This window comes from Temnothorax nylanderi, unplaced genomic scaffold (assembly GCF_030848795.1).
Source record: "Temnothorax nylanderi isolate EJ_2023f unplaced genomic scaffold, tnyl_v1.0 TNYL_tig0002_pilon, whole genome shotgun sequence".
In the NCBI taxonomy this organism is placed as follows: Eukaryota; Metazoa; Arthropoda; class Insecta; order Hymenoptera; family Formicidae; genus Temnothorax; species Temnothorax nylanderi.
The window spans coordinates 1,913,358-1,933,950 of NW_027249064.1; the positions used below are offsets into that span (position 1 = coordinate 1,913,358).

General features: G+C 35.1%; 2 protein-coding genes and 1 long non-coding RNA gene across 12 annotated transcripts in view; 2 read left to right on the top strand and 1 right to left on the bottom strand.

Moving 5' to 3' along the window:
• The window catches only part of Glurb (metabotropic glutamate receptor B), a 134,001-nt gene extending 132,631 nt beyond the window's left edge, over nt 1-1,370 (bottom strand). For 2 of the 5 annotated variants that reach the window (XM_071699327.1, XM_071699362.1), the window contains exon 1: nt 476-1,370. The gene's annotated coding sequence lies outside the window, so the exon portion shown is untranslated. The remainder of the gene's footprint in view (nt 1-475) is intronic. The other 3 variants (XM_071699347.1, XM_071699356.1, XM_071699337.1) reach the window with 3 other exon arrangements.
• Nucleotides 1-20,593, top strand: part of LOC139768963 (uncharacterized) — a 510,605-nt gene that overhangs the window by 114,528 nt on the left and 375,484 nt on the right. The gene's annotated exons all lie outside the window — the stretch shown is intronic.
• LOC139768707 (UNC93-like protein) lies at nt 12,319-20,012 on the top strand. Of its 6 annotated transcripts, none has more exons than XM_071699206.1 (8): nt 12,350-12,476; nt 14,028-14,539; nt 14,786-15,153; nt 15,902-16,188; nt 17,216-17,438; nt 17,603-17,762; nt 17,883-18,150; nt 18,483-20,012. In XM_071699206.1, the coding sequence occupies exons 3-8, from the start codon at nt 14,894-14,896 to the stop codon at nt 18,743-18,745; spliced, it is 1,461 nt and encodes a 486-aa protein (XP_071555307.1). In that variant the 5' UTR covers nt 12,350-12,476; nt 14,028-14,539; nt 14,786-14,893; the 3' UTR covers nt 18,746-20,012. The 6 variants fall into 6 exon arrangements, with proteins under 6 accessions (XP_071555288.1, XP_071555330.1, XP_071555307.1 ...); XM_071699196.1 differs by having other exon boundaries at nt 14,125-14,539; XM_071699213.1 differs by having other exon boundaries at nt 14,125-14,260.

Below are 20,593 nucleotides of genomic sequence, written 5' to 3' on the forward strand. Positions count from 1 at the left end.
AATGGTAAAATATAGACTTCTTTTTAGTGACTGTACAATTGTTTTTATACTCTTTGTATATACGAACAATAGCTCAATAAATCTTTAAATTAGAGAAATTATAACATTGCCTACGAGACAAAAAGAGTGTATAAAAGAGAGAAAGAGAATATTAAATAATATAAGCAAAAAACTAGCTAATTCAGCACTCCGGTTTAATCGTTGCAGCAAAAAATAAAAGAGGTGCCAACTCACGGGAAAATTGGAACATTATTTTAGTACTGTTCTCTTTCTCTTTCTCCCTGCGTTAAACTAGAATTAACTACACGGTTAAGCCCTATTTACATTGTTCGCTTTCTCATCCAATACGTGTCAGTATGACTTTACGTTAACACGAAGAGTTATTGCTTTGGATAATAAACTATACGATGGGAATATTTTCTAATTAGTTGCTAAAGAAACTGAAGAAGCTTCATACATTCTACGCAATACTTACCCCCCCGGGTAAAACTTCGTCTCTTAATGTGTTGCCATTTCTCCCCCTGCGCTGGAACACTGTCTCAGTCTTGTAATACGTGGATGATTATTTTTTAATGGTTACACGCGCGAATAAGTCGCGTTTTTTAACTCGAGAAGAATCTCGAGTGGTATCATTGTCGAAAGAATCCTCCAGGCGAGCATTATCAAACGTACTGGAAGAAGCAAAGGAATTCGAGATATATTGCCTCGGCAGTACCAGCTCGCGCAAATTGAAATCGATTGAATCTCTGACGGCTGCGATAAGGAAATTACGAATGCCCGAATATGTGATTGAAGTACCTTCCAAAATATGAAATTGCTTTATGGAATTTTTGGTTGCTCACGAAAGACGTGAAGTCTTCACTTTCAATAACTTTCTTTCTTAAATCAACTTTTCTTAACTATCTAGTTTATACACTATAATGTTACAATATTCTTTACTGCACATAAATAATAATTTGGGAATTTTTTCAAGCAAAACGCTTGAAGTAAATGATAGCATTGCAATGGCAGTATTTTGTTCTTCACAAAGCCGTGTGATTGCAATTAGCAAACTTCAAGATGACAGTTACGTCGACGCTCGCTCGAAGTTTCTGTGATTAACCGACGTGGAATCTCAATATACGCAGTTTTCTAAGTTTTTTTAAGTTTCGATTTATAACGAGCATTATATATACTTAGAGAACACTTCAAGGAATGAATTATATTCGCGCCAGCTTAAATTGCCTTCGATCAAATTCAAGTAAACACAGCGGTAGTTTTTGACACGTAAACCGACCGACGAAATGTTTCCCTCGTGGAAGATTTTCCCGATATACGAAGATGACGCGATTTTCAAACACGATGCGAGATAGGATCCAACCGAATGTAGCTACGCGCGTATACTGAAGGAACTTGTGGAGCGAGGGCGCCGGCTTGAACCGAACCAACCCCTCTTCCCAGCATCCCATGCGGCGCGCGTTCTCTTATCGGGCACTCGGGACGATGGGATTTTTGGCCGATAATACCTAATATCATGAGTCGTTGAGGGAAATGCGCGACAATCGATGGATGATTGTCAGTAGGAAGATCGGCCTCACAAGTTTACACGGGTTAATTGCCTTGACAGCTTTGATTCTCTATGCCGCATCGAGAGAGGAGATTTAATTATTCCCGCCTATTTGCGCTTATCGAACCAATTAGACCTTGCCACGGAGACAACGCGATGCTCAAGCTTCTCTGTCAATGTAATGTATCGACGCTCGATATACAGATATATATCAAGATGCTTCTTGAATTATTGCACGTATAGAATTTATTATAGACTTTTAATACAGGCATGAGAGATAATTAAAACGCTTTACTTTCGATTGTCTATCAATTAAAATTTAATCACTAGTTAGAAATGATAGCTATTGAATATTTTACGTTGTATGCCGCAAAGTCATTTGTTCTTTTTAACACCATGTTAGTTGAAATGGAATAATGTATTTGTAAAAAGAATTCAGCGAGCACACAAAGGGTAAAAATTTCAAGAGTTAAAAGCTAAGTGCCGCTGCTATATAGTCGGGCTAAGTTTTAGAACGTTCGTGGAATGGTTTATACGACACGTTTCGAGTGCATGCCTTGATAGTGATGCGCAATCGCAAAAAAAATGATATTCTTGACATATTTCGGATTTTCAGCTGTGTCGAAATAAAAAACGACACCGAAGTATTCCTGAAAATATATCTAAACGGATTTTTCTACACGCGATGTAACACGTTAGCAGTTTACTTATAGAGGTTCTGCACATAAAATTTCATGAGAGAGATATCATGCCTCGCTTATCTTCTGTGTCGAAGTATGCAAAGCAATTTGCGGATGTTGCAAAACGTCCATCAAGATATTCATACTCGAGGAAACTGAAACGAGGATATGAATTTTTAAAATACCTTAATAGATGCTTGTCTACATTATGTATGAAGATAATATCGATATATTTGAAAATTTGATGGGATATTTTATTACAAATATTGTTTTTCCGATATTGTTAAATCCTGTGGTAGCCTAATAAATTTGCTGGAATCAAGCTTTGTTGTTTGGTTTTACGCAAATAAAATAAATTATAACACATTTATTTACGCATCAAAATATATTTCCGAAATTCTGTCAAGTACCTGTTCTGTCTAATATTATTTGTATTATTCGATTAGAAGCTAGTGAAAACTAGTCTGATAATTCGTGTGCGTGTTATATATTACTTTCTCTTGCTGCAATACGAAAGCGCAATTGTATCATTATTAATCGATCTACCTAAGAAAAAGATAAAAGTCTATGCCGAGTACTTTACGTGTAATTCTTGGGTAGTCCCTCAAACGACGCAAAAACGAGGTATAGATGTCTGTCTTCTTATAACTGAACCGCGGACTCTTGGATAGGCAGGTGGAATGAACTGTCGTACGTCTTGATTGACTGAGACAAATTTATTTGACTCTCGATTGCGGGCAACGTCTCGTATGATGTCGGAAACGAAAGTGAGTACTTTAAGCATCGAGTAGGGTCCATTGGTAATCAATAGAAGCAACCTCTTATATTCTGACATAGTCGATATAATAGTCGAATTTTCACGAGTAATAACATGAAATAAAATTTGTTATTCGGACCGTTACTGACTAATCGACTAATATAATATAAATGTATTATATAATAATACGAATGTACTGGATAATAATACGAAACAGTCTATTTATCGTACCGTAAAGGTTAATGAGCCTGAATCCATTTATACTATTACATATTATCCATTTAATATGTAATTTTAATTTCTGTAATTAATAACAAGATTGATTGCTAATGCAATGACATTGTGTTGCAACAACAGATTACTACTTATTATAGATGATACATCAAGTGATATTTTCTTTAGAGTACAAATGGTAGAAATCAAAGAGAAAGCTATTACTTTCAGTATTTGAATTCAAGGTATGTGCAATTGATAAGTACATTTAATTCATCTTCCGAGAATGCAAGAAAATAACAAAATAGCGACTTTTTGTTTCGTTTTTAATAAATGTTCTTTTTTAAAGATTTTTCTATTTAGAGATCATTACAGCAATATTCCGGATAAGAGTGATTAATTTTCGTTGAGAAAATTGAAAGGATGTACATTAGTTAGAAATTTTCTGTAATTGCAAAAAAGTGTAATTTTTAATACATGTGTATATATTTTACATAATAAATACAGGCACATCCATACGCTTTGACGTCGTTGGTTGATAAAGGATAGGTAATATTTGTGAGTATGATTAATATCTCTCAATCGTGAAATATATGTATGCATGGGAATAAAGATCAAAGACTCTCGGCATCGATGGGTCTCGCTTTCTATGTCTTTGAATCCATAGACACTTGAGCATAAGGTTCTCTGCAACTCTCATCGTCGCGAGGAATTGCATGTTGAAATTCCTTCAAGCATTATAAGAAATGATTACCCGTAAAGATTTATGGCGCAAGCGGTATTCTACTTCTCTTTATGACCGCGCGACGCGGCATACTCTTGTGCGCACACTTCGCCGCGAATTTCGTTCAACAACGTTCCGTCAGTTGCAACAAGCTTTGAAGTCGTATTACGATAAATAGTCTTTGTGCTGGACGGCAAAAATAATGAACAATTTATTACCGCTGCGTGTTTCACCTTGGTTTTTTCTCTCTATTTTCATTATAATCTACAATACTAACATGTTCGTTGCGCTAGGAAAAAATTATGTATATTGAACAACACCGACTGTTATTTTTTTCACGAATATTATTCCGTTTGGGTAACAAACGCAAGGCAATTTCAGAATTTCAGAATTGTACCGCGAATAAAAAAAAGCAAGCGCAAGATCAAGCCCATATCAAATTGTCAGTTAGAACTGACCTTTTTACAGTTTTGCATATCGCGGAAAATGGTTCTCTCGGTTGAATTCTACTTTTGTCGGGTAGCACTTCCCCTTTATCACCCAATAAAAAAGAGCGGTCCTCCGTATCATAAAACACGAGGCAATACAGAAACACTCTCCCCCATTTCTGTACCCGTCGTATTCATAAATATTGTGAGCGGCAAAGGCGTTAGCATTAATCTCGATGTTATACACACAGAAACAAAGAGTTTCCATCGAACGGGGATCCGCGTAATTTATGCGTCTTACTTGCAACGGCAACGTGCAGCTCCTAAGAGTACTTCTAATCGTAGGAATTAATTACAGCAAAAAGTTGCGAGCGGAAGTTCGCCGAAGCCCTTGCCACACATTAAAAGGCCATTGCTTTGTGGTAACTTTTCTCTCTTCGCTTCGACGATAAACAACCTTCGTGAACTTCGCGAACTCGTTTGCTGCCTCGGCGGAGCTCATTGGTTACAGTGAAACATTCACAACGTTACAGTGCACTCATCCATATTTTTACACGCGTATTTCTGTAAATATAGTCTGGGTTAAGCTAACTATGCGCGTTTCGTTTAATAAAAAACGCTTATAGCAAAACTATCTTGTTTTATACATGAATATGATGTTAACTTTCTTCCAATGTATGTTTTTATATAATCTACATTCCGCAACGAAATTTATCAACAGTAAGATTTAATATATGCAATATTTTTAATATTTATCAAGCTGCATAATATTGTTACTATTAGCTTCATTTTAATGTAAATTATATGAATAATAGCGAAATTGTTGACCAAAATTATAAAATATAAATAACGCTGAGCATCTTTTTGATCCTTTCATATTAAAGATTATTTGACTTGGAGAAAGAACTTTTTTTTTATTATATATAGGATTTCAAGAGTTTATTTGAACCTGTTGAAATGTAATATTTTATCTCTTTCATTATATGAGACTTACATTTCTCTCTATGTCAAGAAAGAATGCAATATGTATGTATATACCTATATACCTATATTAACATAGAAATTTTCGTCGGAGTGCCGAATCTAAGGGCTGTCAGAGTTCATTTAACCGTACTGATAAGGCTGTCTGGACGAATTTTCGAATTGGATCATTTTCCCTTAGGAACAATGTTATATCTTTGATGGACGCGAAGGCGAAATGCGCGGTTTACACGATAATTCATTGTAGGTAAGGTTTATCCTGTGTTCCGCGTAGAGTCACAAGCATTTCTCAGGAGGACTCGAGATAAATGGAACAAGTTTCTCCGAGGGTACACCGGCTACGTTATTTCTCATATTACGGGGTGGAAGGGCGCCTCCGTCTTCATCGCGTTGTTGTCGCGCTTCCGCCGCCCTTGAATGCATAGCTAACAAGGTTTTCGCGAAGTATTGGAAGACAATTGTCGTGACTGTCAGTACTTATTCCGCGTTCCTTTGTCCGTTGCGTTCCCTCGGGGGGTGTCTGCAAGTCTATCTGCAAAACCGGATTTACTGAGGTTGATCGATTACCAATGCCGATCTTATGATAGTTTGTTTTTCCTGAATATTGTTTGACCTCCAATATTCCAATATTTGAGTCCGATTTATTCTCTCTACGAATAAATTCTTCATCTATCTATTTATCTATCTATCTATCTATATGTATATTGATCTACATATATATATATATATATATATATATTCCGTTTACACCGTTAGCTTAATGTCTAAATTATTCGATGAAGGCAAGCGAACGTTCACAAATCACCTGGAAATTCGACATAGGTCATTAAATAAGTATTAGCATTACGCAGATTAACCAAGTTTTTACGGAAATTTTTCTAGGTACCACGGCTAAACCATTTTTGATTTTTGCGAATATCAAAGTTTAAATGCCGAGCTTTGTGGATTTTCGTTTTAATTATAGACGATTCATTTAACGGAGCCGGAAAACAGAAGCTCTCAGCGTCGTTTGTATAATTTTATTCCGAACAGTTCTCGTGAGAGTGCCGTCGCGTAACTTGGAGGTAATTTCATCCGCGCATCTATATTTCAATATAAAGTACCGTGGATGGTCTTCGGCATCTCATTCGAGTTATCGCGAGACGATATCAATGGGAAGCCGTAATCGAATAGGGTCGTGTAATTCGCTTCGAAGTTATGTTGACGCGTTCGCATTACTAGTATTAATATCGCGAAATCGCGACCCATGCGCATGGCCCGCTATACAAATGGATTTCACTTCGTGTCGTATCTCGTTACCTCGCGTGCCTCCTAAAAAAGAAAAAAAAAAGAGAGAATAAAGTTTACAGTCGTAACCGACGGATGTAGGTAGATGGACGAAACGTTAGCTGCAGCGCAGACGTAGCTTCGTAATGTAAAATTACGGCGGATGCAATGACGAGCCGGAGCGCTCTAACGAGAAATCCAGCCGCACAATTCGTTCGGTGTTCGTTTATTGCTGGTGGCAAAATTTCCTGGCGGAAAATCGAAATGCGCTTTAAAACCCTACGTCAGAGAGAATATTAGAACTGAGATGAAATCTGATAACGAAGTCGTAAGGCATAATGACGTTGCGAGTTCGATGCGGTTTTATCTTCCCCGCAAATGGATTAAAACAATTTGACGGAACTCTGAATTGCAGTCATGCAGTACATCTCGCCTTGTCGGCAATAACTCCCTTTCTCTTTTTATCTATTTCCGTGCCTCTCTCACGGTAGTTCGGAAACTACGGGAATTGACCCCCATGCTTTATCTCCCGCTTGCAAATTTATTGCGCTTTTAAATCGAAGCTTATTGGCGAAAGTTTACTTGAAATTTATGATAGCGCGCATTCCGTTATGAATGTCATTAACTTTCGTATTTAGAGGATACGAGCGCGATCAGAGCGAACGAAGCGCGCGCTCCGGTAATTAGAGTCAAGCGATGAGTAAACGAACTTCTGGCAGCTCGTTTCGAGCTGTAATCCCTCGATAGAACATTTCTCGATGCATTTCCCAAGCATGTCATTATGCATTGCTAGAAGGAAATAGAGGGCGAAATACAAGCGCCAATTATCGACTACGTTAAACGGGATGTGGGGCAGCTGTTTAAATTTCACGGCAAACCTTGTTAGTCACGTATACGCTTTAATGCTAAATTTATACCTTGATTTTGTAGGGCACGTGATTGTTAGATGTTACATTGATGATGGTAATCTCGTGCGACAATTGTTTGTTCCAACTTGCGTCCATGAGTTTATTATCCAGACCGTATTACGTGCGCGGTATATATGAATTTTTAAAAGCAAACCCGGAAACTGTTTTCAGATGTAAAATACGATGCAACGGAGCGACATAAATGTGCTTTAAAAATACCGCTGAGGTACTCTCTTTCTCTAGATAATGTTTTAATGAGGGAAACTAAAAAAAAGATTATATTATTTTTTATGTATTAATCGTTGATTAGCATAAATTAATTATATTCTCCTCGCCCAGTTTAAGAACGTGTGTCTGTAACGACTGTAACGAAGAAACTAAAAAAATATACTTTTCATAAAATGAACATATTTTTCGCATGTCGTTTTACGCGTGTGACTATATACATGTTTCTTCTGACGTCTTCTTTTCTCTTTATTTTCTTATTGCAATATGAAACATTTGTCGTATCACACAACATACACATACATATATATTATGCTTTCTTTAAATATAAAATACGCGATTTTTAGATCTGATTTATTCACGACAATGTTCACCGGTAATTTTTAAAGTTGTTGTGAATTTATGTATTTATGAAAGTTCACTATTCCCATGTATGATGATATTTTCCAAAAGCAATCATTGCGTAATTTCGACATATGTATTCCGACGGCGCCAATATAAAAAAAGGACGCACAGTTTTCTCTTCTTCGTGCTTCGACTTCCATAATGCCATTCATTTGAAATTCCAATGTTTTGACCATTTTGAGTGTAACGAAAAAATTCCTATTCTAGAGATATCTCAGAGGTGTCTCAAACTCGATTCTTGATCACAATGTTTTTAGCCTTACATTACAACGCAAAAGACTCTGTTAGTACGAAAATCGTGAAAATGTAGAAGAATAAGTATACAAAAACAGGCTGCAAACCCAGTAAATTTAATCAAGTGACACTGTTTACGATGATTAACGATGTTGTTATTTTTGTCATAATCGATCTCTCCGCACTGGGAAGAATTTTAAATTTAAACTTTATGATCTGTCTCTTTAAGAGGTCAAGAATTATAGAAAATACATATATAAATAAATCCATTACGCGTATAATTAATTACGTAGTTTATATAAAATAAAATAAAGTATAAAATATGTAGATTGATAAATGCTGGTGATATGAGCACTATTTACATCGTTATGTCAAGAATGCTCGAAAATCGAGTTGCCTTGTCGTTTATTGTTTTCCGGTTACCATCTTTATCTCTCGCACAAAGCGAGTGAATATTATACGAGTATCGCGAGTTCAGCGAAGCAAAATTATTGCAGACCTCGAAAATGCACCACGATACATCCTGTTGAAGAACGTTGTTCAGATTTGGTAGAAAATCGATAATTCAAGAAGCTTCGTAATTGCCTTTACTGGAATATTAATTTTCTAACCATAATTATTCTGTTGCTTGTAATTTCACCTTTGATTGCATCATTATGTTGCTATATACTAAATCTTAATTATAATTATGCAAGAATATCGAATAAAATAAAACAAAATAAATTTAAGCTCTTTCATATCTCAAGAACATCGAATTTAACAACAATCGATATTTTAAAATAGCTCTGACAATGAGGAAATTCCTCGAAATTTATTAACCACGTTTTCAAGAAAAAGGGTTGCATTTGATTAAAATATGGTTTACTTCTTTCGTCGTGATAATAGAAGATAAGAGACCAAAAATGAGAAAGATAGAACGTATACATTTTTCGTATTAGACCAAGCAAAACGTCGAAACCTGAAATTATTGAACGCAACGTAATTATTCTTGCACTGCTTTTGTAATTGCTTCTATACGTCTCCAAGATATACAACGCAGTCATGGTCTCTATCCTCCCGTTCGCTGTTAACGAATGTTACGGGCCTCAGTGGAGCGAGACTCGCCCTCGGACGCGCAATTCCGGTTGATATGCAACATATGCATGCCACGAAATACGCCGCAGCGTATATCTGTCAGTACCTATGCTCTCTTACCCTTGTAATTGAAGTGTCTTAGCGCTGACACGCTGACATGCTGTGTCCCGAAATAATTCAAAATATTTATCGTTACGATTATTTTAGAATTTATTTTTCATAGCGACGTTTATAGAAATATCATCGTCATCCTTTTACGCACACGTAAAACCACCTGTTTGAAAATTTATTTTCTCTGATACCAGCAATTAAACGTGAACTTATACTAGTAATTTAAATAAACGAGTTTCAATTTACAAATTCAGAACAAATTATTATTTGAAATATTGTTTTCAATATTTATACATTCCAATTTTATATGGAACTTGATTGACATCCGGAAGATAAGTTAAATTATTTGGAGAGCAATAAATTCTAAAGATGATTCGAAAAAAAATCAATACAGGATTTATATGATTGCTATGTGCATCAGGAAATTACAGGCTTTATATGATTTAGTTGAAATGTGGTATCAACTTGTTTTATGCTTTATGTCAGTGGATGAAACTGGACGTAGGTGCGGTCGTAATTCATTTGCGGATATAAATAGTAGCGAAAAGTGTGTGCTTTACATTTTTAGTCATAAAACTGAAAGATACTGCACTTTTTACTAGAATTTCCACGTAGATTGTGACATATAAATCACCCTTTTTATTGGAACAAATATAAATCGGGAAAGAAATTAACACTATATAAAAACTCGACTAGTAAAATATTCTATTTAGATAAATTTTCTGTAGCTTTTTCAAACACCGTTTTATATTGAAGAGAATATGTTTGTTTGCATTTCTCTTGCTTTATTTTACTATATACGATCAAAAAAATGAAAATTTAATTAACGTTTTGTAATTTGAATTTAAATTGTTGTAAACAGTGATATTATTTTTAAAAGCGAAGTAATAAAATTTCTATGATATATTTACTAAATCCCACAAAATGACATGTATAGTAAAAAGGTAAATTAGAAATGGAATATAAAGTTAAGCGAAGCGCAAAAAGTTTTAAATTGCGACTCCTTTGCAATCTACAACATATAGAATTTTGTAACAAAATTGATCTTATCAAAGGTGAAAATCGCATTTCGATTGCGACGTAAAACGTAAACGTAGAATGAAGTTCATGTAGAGCACTTTGACGATTTTGGATAAGTTTATTGTGAAACGTGCCTAAAGAAACATTTTATTTACAAACCGCTCTTTGTAAAGCTTTCACACATTGACTACGCGAAGCTTTGTTTGTTATTTCAATTTCGATGTCCAGTGTGCCAGACATTTCTGTCGAATATTCTGAAACAGTTTCGATGGAGGTTGTGTTTAGAGTAGCGTGAATATATGCAATGGATTTACGACACGACGTACATAAGCGGATTTTATATATTTACATTAATTGCGACATTAATTATGACATTAATTACGACTAATTACCGTACAAGTTGTCATGATAATAACCTGTAAATATAATTATCGACAAGTGCGATTTATAAAAGCAATAAGTACAATTCTAAAAAATCACTATTAAAGAGGTACATTATTTTGTATTTTCAAGGACAATTATATTCCCTACTTTCCGTGGTTCTTTTTCATTAATACATATAATCGTAATACATATATTATAATTATAATACATTTAGTCATAATAAACGATTGTTTATTGTTCTAACGCTAACTACAACATAGCAAAAGTAGACGATAAGTAATAGACGGAATCGTAAGTGTGTGAAAAACAGGTTCTTTCTCTGAGTTTGATAGAATGATCCACGATTAATCCTAACGATTGATGAACATACTTGAGCGAAATTCGTTAGTCTTCCCCATCGTGAATTTCCGCTCTATTTGAGTGAGAAAATTTTATTGGCCAAATACAATATCTTACCCAGCTTTAGAAAGATTTTCTTCTTATAAAAATTTCAACTCCGAGTCTATATTAAGAAGTTTGATAGTTTTATTAACTCAGACTGTTATGAAAATCAATGAGAAGCTTATAGACCAGATGAAGTTGGTGCCCATTGGTATTCTGTTCGCGTCCGTTGCAACAGCACGGTCATAATTAATTACTATAATTTCTGTATGTCCCTCGTGCATGGTTTCCAGCTCATATGTTGATTGTCATTTAGGCAGTCGGTGTATCCGTTTCTGGTCAAAGCTGCCATCAGAGTGTCGTCTATTGCGCATCACCGAAATCAACTTCATCAAATCAGAGAGAGAATTGCAGTGGATTATGTTCCATCGATTAAATCTAATTTAGGTCAGATTGATGCTCCCGATGTCAGTGGCAGAATCTGAACTTCACACATTTCTAGCTCGAATGTGTTTTACTTTCTGATTTGATCTTTCGTACAATTTATAGCGTTCGATTATATACCGTCCTATGTTTTCTCTTTGTTCAGTTTCAATCCCCATTTCAGCGTCATGCTTGACAGATATCCGTGAGATACGGTCGACTGTTTGCAGGATCTTTTATGGGTTGAGACGTTCTGTTCCGTCTGTTTGTTGGGAAATATAAATGTCACTGCTTCGAGATTACTATAGATACCTCAGTCGTTACAGAACAGCTCATGCCACGGAACACGCGCAGATCAATGAGACCGTAACCGCGGATAACGGACGATGGTTAATCGAAGTGATTACATAGCTTAAAGTCTTTACGATTAAGATACGATGGCGTGACACGTGCCTCGGACGCAGAGAGCCGACATCGATTCGATAAACATCATGATCCCTACTAGCGCAGGGTTCCGGCCGTCGATATATCGTACCTACTTGGAGGTGGGCGTAAGTGGGGAATGGCTAACCATCTGATCGTTCGGCTCATTCGCGATTTATCTCCAGTATCGTTTTATTCGCCGTGCTTAAATAACGCGAAGTTGTATACATGCCGACAATCAGGAAAAAACCGAGTCTTGACTTCGTGGAATTGGAAAACCTCGGTTGAGACAGGTAAGCTCAGGTATAAGAATGAATACTGTGATACAAGAGGAAACGGTGCGTGGGTTGTCATTTCAATTAAATATCCTTTGTCTATCAATCCCCAGTAAATAGATTATTAAAAGTCAGACATCAGTGCTATACCTATCATCTTGTATGATGATTTTAGAGCAGGCTAATGTTAAGTGATAATTGAATGTGAGAATTAAGTCAAAATTTAAAACATAAAGCTTTTTAAATTATATTAATTTAATCCACGTTATGTCATTTAATTTATGTATTTGCAATAATGTAAATGTAAATATAAACTTAAGACATATATAATTTTATGGAATTTAAAAAATATGTGTTATTTTTTAATATATAAATTTATAAAAAATTTTTCCCTTCTTAATTAATAGTTTTACAAGAGAGAAAAAATTATATACGTACATTTTACATCATAAATTCTTTCTGCATGTTATTCGAAAAATATCACATTTATTATCTAAAAAATTATTATACATAAAATAATGTTTATAATATAAAATATAAGTGACTATTTGTTAGGATGTCTTGGGACACAAATTCAATTATACTTACGATAATCAAGTAATCAGCGTGGAGGCGTTCAAAACCGGTATGCAAAATACGTATAAATCGTACATTTTTCACAATTTACGAACGGGTTTTTCGATAGAAGATGTTAGGTTTTCGTGAGAATTATTGCAATCTGACTGCTTGATGTTTCTACTTTATGTCAGGCGTAAAATATTTCATTATTATATTGCTGTCCTGTAAGCCCCATCCAATAGAGTTACATACTTGTGTGCGGCGGTCGTCGTAGAGTGAAAATGACAAGTGATGTGCCAGGGGCTAATTGAACTGCACGACATAGGTACGGACGCATATGCGAGGGTGTCCTCATTTTCGTAGACTATTACTCTTCGATATAGCGGATTCATAGTCGATACACTACATACCGTTATAATAGTAATCCCGCGCTTATTATTTAATTAATATAGCATTCGCAGTAGTCGGGGTCAACGTCGTGATTACTGGATTTCTAGCTGAAGGTGGTGTTGCAAGCAGCTTTAAACATCACTTAGCATGAGCTCTAATCAGAATCTATTAAACGTGACTTGTTTTTCCCAAGTGAATGTCTAAATAGAATAACTGCTATAATATTCCATGTCTACGAGTTATATCATGAATTTTAATTAAGCACGCACATCAGCTTCCTTGTTCACTCGGTATCAGGTTTCCTGTTCTTAAAACAATTATCGAGTATTTATCTGTTCGCAAAGCAATTATTCATACTGCAGTACTGCAGTACTGCAATATTCGAGTTTCAAGCGAAACGAGCAGAGATTCATTAAGTAAATCTTGTATCCAATTAATTTGCAACATAACACAAGCCATTCTGCAAATTTATTTTTGCACATATATTAATAGATTAAAAAATTAATAAAATTAACTTTTATACGTCAGAATATATATCTATTGTATATGTATATATTTATTTATTCGATAAATGTTTGTACGCACAGCAATCAACAATCTTGTGTTTCTATTACATTACAGTTTTTCATCAAACTCTATTTGCGCAATGTTGCTCGACATTTCGTCGATAAACTTGTTTTGCGTCACGTTGTCGTGTGCATCTATTTTTGTGTGACAGGGTTCCAGTCGATCGGCATGTTACATATTCCAAGCGACGTGCACGGTCGGAATGGAAATTGTATCAGGTGCGATTAAGGTGCGTGAAAGGAGCAAGGATACCTATTCCCAAGGACAGATTGCCTATCGATGCTGGGGTAACCGTGTATCTCGTCGCTACGCCGCGGCGAACAGAAAACGGTTATGCAATTCCTCTCGGATTGGGAGTTTCGTTGTCGCATTCCTACGTGAAGCGCTATACGGATCAAAGCCGACATTATAATATTAGTAGCAAAAAGCGTGCAAATGAGGCATTTGTGTCATAAAACAATGTATTCGTCGTATGTTATAATACCGTTTCCTCGTTCGCTGATTACCTTGAAATCGTTATTGGCTTTACGCAAATCACGTGGCTGGTGACCATTATGAGAATAAATGTGAATATTCAGTTTCAGTTTTAATTTCAGTCATAATCATTCGCCGATATCCTCCGCGATGAAAATCGCGACCGATATAACGGTGTCCATTAATTCAGTCGATTTAAAATGTACGTTACAGTTGAAAAGCTCGAAGTTAAATCTCACCTACAGTTACAATTTTTTGTCACTACGAATAGGCAAATATTAGCGATAGTAAAGCGATATTTTTTTATAAATTCATTTCTATATTTTTATTTTTCAAAGGACAAACAAAATACACAACAAGTCACTCACAGTCACAAGTGAATTCATTGACCGGCGAAATTGATATTGAATATCCAACAAAAATTAATGTCGTACATTGATTGAGTTATGACACTTAATAAAACTGAGATGCCAGGCCAATTTTTGAAAGCGCCGACTCCGAATTTCGAACCATCGGAACGATGGCGAATTATGAAGAACATTCTAGCGATCGGTTGCGCTTTCATGGTGCTTTTTACTGCCTTCATGGGAGCCGCAAACTTACAGAGTTCGATCAATGCAGATCAATCGCTAGGCACATTTACGTTGTCGGCGATTTATGGCAGTCTGCTCTTCAGCAACATTTTTCTACCCGCCTTAATCATAAGGTAAAGTTTAAGTAATTTTGTTTATATATTCGAATCGTTTGGTGCATAATTACAATATAATTTCGTGTAAGGTAAAACTCGGTATGAGACTCGACGCAATAGCGATTCAGCAATATTTTTCGGCGACTACTATATGATTACCGTGATAAATGGTTTGCATCATCTCGAGGTAAATGGAAAACTGTCGTCAGATCTGACTGCCGTTACTTGTTGTCGTAGAATGAATAGAAAGTTTTTGAGAGATGTATATCGTCAATCATCGTAGACACCGGAAACGTTCGATGTGTTTCCCATATACGTGAAACATACAGCTAGAGTTTTGCACGCAGTCCCACAGCACTAAACTTTATTACGCGTTGTCGTTTTCACCTTGGCCCGGAATTACGTTACATGGAACCCCCGCGGGTTCCAGCATTAGACAAGAGTGAAACGAACATATCTAGGTATCTGCGCTAGGATTTAGTATGACATCTTCCTAGTCAACGTCTAAAACGAAAAGCCTCTAATACCTATGCCGTTCAATATATTAATGTTTTAGGATTATTACATTAATCTTTATAATTATTTGAATACTTTTAATATGTTTTTTTTCTTTAAGAAACAATCTAATTAATTAATTAATTAATTTTTTAATTAATTAATTTGGATATAAATAGATTTAATTAATGAAGGATAATATATAATTCTTTTATTCATTTATATGAATTATATGAATTATATGAATGAAATATATGATTCTGTGTTCCAGTTGGTTAGGATGCAAGTGGACAATGTCACTTTCTATATTGGCTTATATGCCTTTCATAGCCTCGCAGTTTTATCCCAAATTTTACACTATGATTCCCGCTGGATTATTGGTCGGATTAGGCGGTGGACCGCTTTGGTGCGCAAAATGTACTTATTTAACTGTGGCAGCAGAAGCTTACTCGACCGTTTCAGATATAGCAGCGGATGTCCTTGTTACAAGATTCTTCGGTCTCTTCTTCATGTTTTATCAAATGGCACAGGTGTGGGGGAATCTTATATCTTCAGCAGGTGGGTCGCTGTTACGGACATATGCGACGGTCAAATTTATATTTCAGGGATTAAACGTGTTGAGAAAATTATTAGCATATTATTCATGTCTATTTTCGACTTGTACATTTCGTTTGCAAATGTTAATTTTGATGACGTAAGAATGAATCTATAATTGCTTTGCAGTATCTTATAGCGTATGTAAAATAGAATCGTTATCATTGTGAATACCAATGAACTATATAAGAATTTTATTGCCCAGATATGTAAATAATTACAAATATGCCTAGTCGTGTCTCGTATATGTAAATAATTACAAAAACTCACAATTATTAAATTTTATTTATTATGTTATTTGTGCTTCTCGTATGATGCAATTTAATCTTTGACTGCTTTTATTAAGATACAAAGAAAACTATGAAAATTATGACTGGTCTATCAAAATAATAATGTATAGAAAGGAAGATAAACTTTTTACAACTTTTTAAAATAAAAAGCATGATAACGTATCTTTTCGTCTAAGCTTCTCAGATAAAATACATTTTTGTTACAATTGTTTAATTTTCGAGTTTAAGACAAAATTATGAAACGAGATTACGGAATCACGAACTGGAACAAAGTAACGCAACAAAAACTTTATCTGCAGTCTGTGCAATCTTTGCGGAAGCGCGTATAAATGCGTCGCTGCTAAGCTATAAAAACGCGAGTGCCGATGAAAACGAAATTAAGTTGCCTGTCGCCGCGAATTACGAGATTGTAAAACAACGAACGGAAGCTACGCAGTAACTAGAGTTTGGTCGGGCATTCTAATGGTCATATTTCGTTTTATTGAAACACATATTTCTTATGCTTATTGGACAGACGATAGAAGAATAATCGGCACGATAATCAACAGTATCTCTATTCTTATAACGTGTTACGCTTACAATTTTTTAATGCGGCTGCAAATTCCCCGTGGCAAATATATTTTCGCAGAAATGATTTCATTATTATTAGTAATCAATTATTATCTTTATTAATTTTATTAATGTTTTTCCTACGATTGCAGTTCTTTCGTACGGAATCGACACGGTCGTTACGAACGTTACTCTGAACAGTAGCGTTGTGGCCGAAACTTGCGGGGCAAATTTCTGTGGGCTGTCTGCAGAAAATGAAAATCCAAATCTGCAGCCACCACCGGTGGAACGAATACACCTCATTGCTGGGATTTACTTAGGCTGTATGATATTAGCTGTTGCAATAATTGCGTTTGCCGTCGATTCCTTATCCAGGTATCCAATCTTGCGTTTATACTTCGTGGTTATAAAATTGTCAGATATATTATAAAATATTTATATTATATATTTAAATAACGAATTGTATATTTGTATTACAACACGAGTTGTAGTATATACTGTGTAAGAAATTTCTTGAAGCTGGAATCCTCATTTTATAGATACGATAGAAACAGAGCCCGCTCGGTGAAAGGAACGTCTGGATTCAAACTCTTGGCCGTGACATTAAAACTATTGAAAGAGAAGAACCAACTTTTAATATTGCCGATAACGTTATTTATTGGGGCCGAGCAAGCGTTTTTATTTGCCGATTATAATGCTGTTAGTAAGCTGTATATGAGACTGAAAACAATTTCCTGAATGAGATTTTTGTTGATATTTATGATAAGAGGAGAATTTGTATTAGAAAGCGTTAATGTATATATTTTATATTTATTACAGTCGTTCGTTTCCTGTGCTTGGGGGATTAGTAATATTGGTTACGTGATGATATGTTTCGGTATCACAAATGCCATAGCTGCACTCGCTACAGGAGCCGTAGTAAAGTTGACTGGAAGAACGCCCGTGATGATTTTTGCTTTTTGTTTGCACTTAAGTATTTTCATCTACATGTTACAGTGGAAACCAACGCCAGAACAGGGTATTATCTTCTTTCTGCTGTCAGGTTTATGGGGTGTGTGCGATTCGGTCTGGCTGGTACAAGTCAATGGTAAGAAAAATGACGAAACCGCAGAAACAAATATAAATACAATTTTCAATCGCTTGTTATTGATCAATAATTTTATACGTAATGTTTATATATCGCGCATTGTTAATAATTGCAAAAATTATTGTGTGGTAAAGCATTAAGTGGAATTTCCTAATTTATTTGTTGTGCATAAAATCGTACCGACAGACGAATATCTCCATTGATGGTATTATACCAACCAATAGTACAACGAAGTTTTCTTTGTGAGCTTTTCTAATGAAAATTATATTAATGAATACACTTACGATAATTTAATATATTGCAATTAACAACTACTTATTTGCGATTTTCAGCATTAAGTGGTATATTATTTCCTGGTCGAGAAGAAGCAGCTTTCTCTAATTTCCGTTTGTGGGAGTCTACTGGTTCAGTGATAACATACGTGTACAGTCCATATTTGTGCACTTATACGAAACTGTATCTATTAATCGGAATACTGTGCGTTGGAATGGTTGGTTACGGTGTTATCGAGCGGTTAGGCATTCGGGCGGACAGAGCCGTTTCTGACAACAAGCCTGATTTTGAGTTGATGGCTGATAGAGAGATTAATCGATAAAATATAAAAGCAGTAGGTATTGCATCTTTTTCAGTTGACGGAATTGTAGAAAATTGTCAAAAATTGTCAAAATTTTCATCTTTTAATATTACCACAAAGTGCCAAAAATATAAAAATCTTTTAATATAAAATTATATTTGATAAAAAGTTTTTGAAACGCGCCTAAAATATTTCTCAATCATTGTTTGCTTAATAATAAGTCATTAAAATACATAAGAAATAAATTGCAAAGTCTACTAGATGTACCTGAAATTACTAAAATAAGAAAGAATACGTATTCTTTAAAATAAAATCGAGAAGATGAGAGTTAAGAAAAGTTTAACTTGATAGCTTAGAACTTAGAACCGATTTTACGTTATATGCAAATTGAATTACAAAAAGAAAACATACATATACGATACATGGTTATTCATCTAAAAATAAAAAAAATCTTAATCGCGAAGAGTCATAGGAACTACTTTTTGCTATTTGTTTTATTTTATTTTTGTAGACACCTTTTTACACAGATATTAGCTTAACGGCTAAGATTTTTATCTTTTATTTTAAATACGTAACTTAATGTTACATAATACCTAGGTGCTAACATTCAAGCTAAAGCTAAAGCTACGGCTGTTTAGTTTAATTGTATACCTACTTATGTGTGCTTAATTGCCGACTTGTGCTTATTTCTATTTCGTTACCGATCTCAATTGATTCCCGCCTTCGAAGGCAGATTACTGAGTTGCGTGATTTTCGTATAGTCGACCAACGTTTTCCGATAGCGGTAATGTCGAATTAATTGATCGGCGAATTGTAGTTTAGCATCTTTAAGTTGATTGTATCGTGATTATTAGCTTAACTTTATTGCATTCATCGTATTTACAATTCAAGTTCTGCAGTTCAGTTATATACTTTGTAAAACGTAGTAGGAACTTTGGTTTCGCTGGGCAATGTTTTATGAGCAGTTTCCTCTTATTGATCTGTAACTTTATTTCGTGTCTCAATGTAGCGCTCTTCTTAGGGGTATTTATTTCTTCTTTATTACACGTGGTTATGAAGCATTTATCCGTTTTTATTTAGTCTATTTTTAAATTACAAAAATTACCGGACACGGCCAGCAATTCAGTTAGAAACTGCTATGAAACATTTGCCCGTGGATCTATTTTCCTTAATATGACACTCACGAATACAATTCACATTTTTTTGTAATAATCATGTCTATATTTTCGTAAGGATCTATTTGAATATTTCAATTTCACGAAGGAAATACACATAATTCTTAAATAAACCGTCTTCGCGTTTTTATTTTTATCACTACCACGGATCTTTCAACGCTCTGCTCTTTCTCTCCCTCTCCGTTTCTCGTTCACATAACAAAATTTAATAACCGGAATATTTCTGTACAAACATTTTCGCTCTTTTATCAAAAAGGATAACTTAGGTACACATTCCACCCCTTTTAACAAAAAATTTTGAATTTTGCGATTTACTCGGTCATATATCTTTTTTTCAACCCTCACTTTACCTTCCTCCCTCCCTCCCCCCTTCGCGCCTTTTATACTCTCTTTTATTTATATACATTTTAAGAACAGATCACTTTGGTTGTCTCAGGCTTAAAAGTAATAAAACCTTAACCCTCCGTGTGCATACGTGGGTTTACGGCGTCCGAGCCAAAATGATAGCTGCTGGTAACTGTAAAACTTGCAAGCCTGTTATAAAATATTAAATAAACGATGTTTAATGTCAAAATAACTATAAACTCGTCAACTACAATGTAGACAGATATATTTTGTAGATTTTTTAAAATACTTCAAGAACGGGAAAAATAGCGTCAAACGTGACAGACCTACGTATGCACTGGGAAAAAAC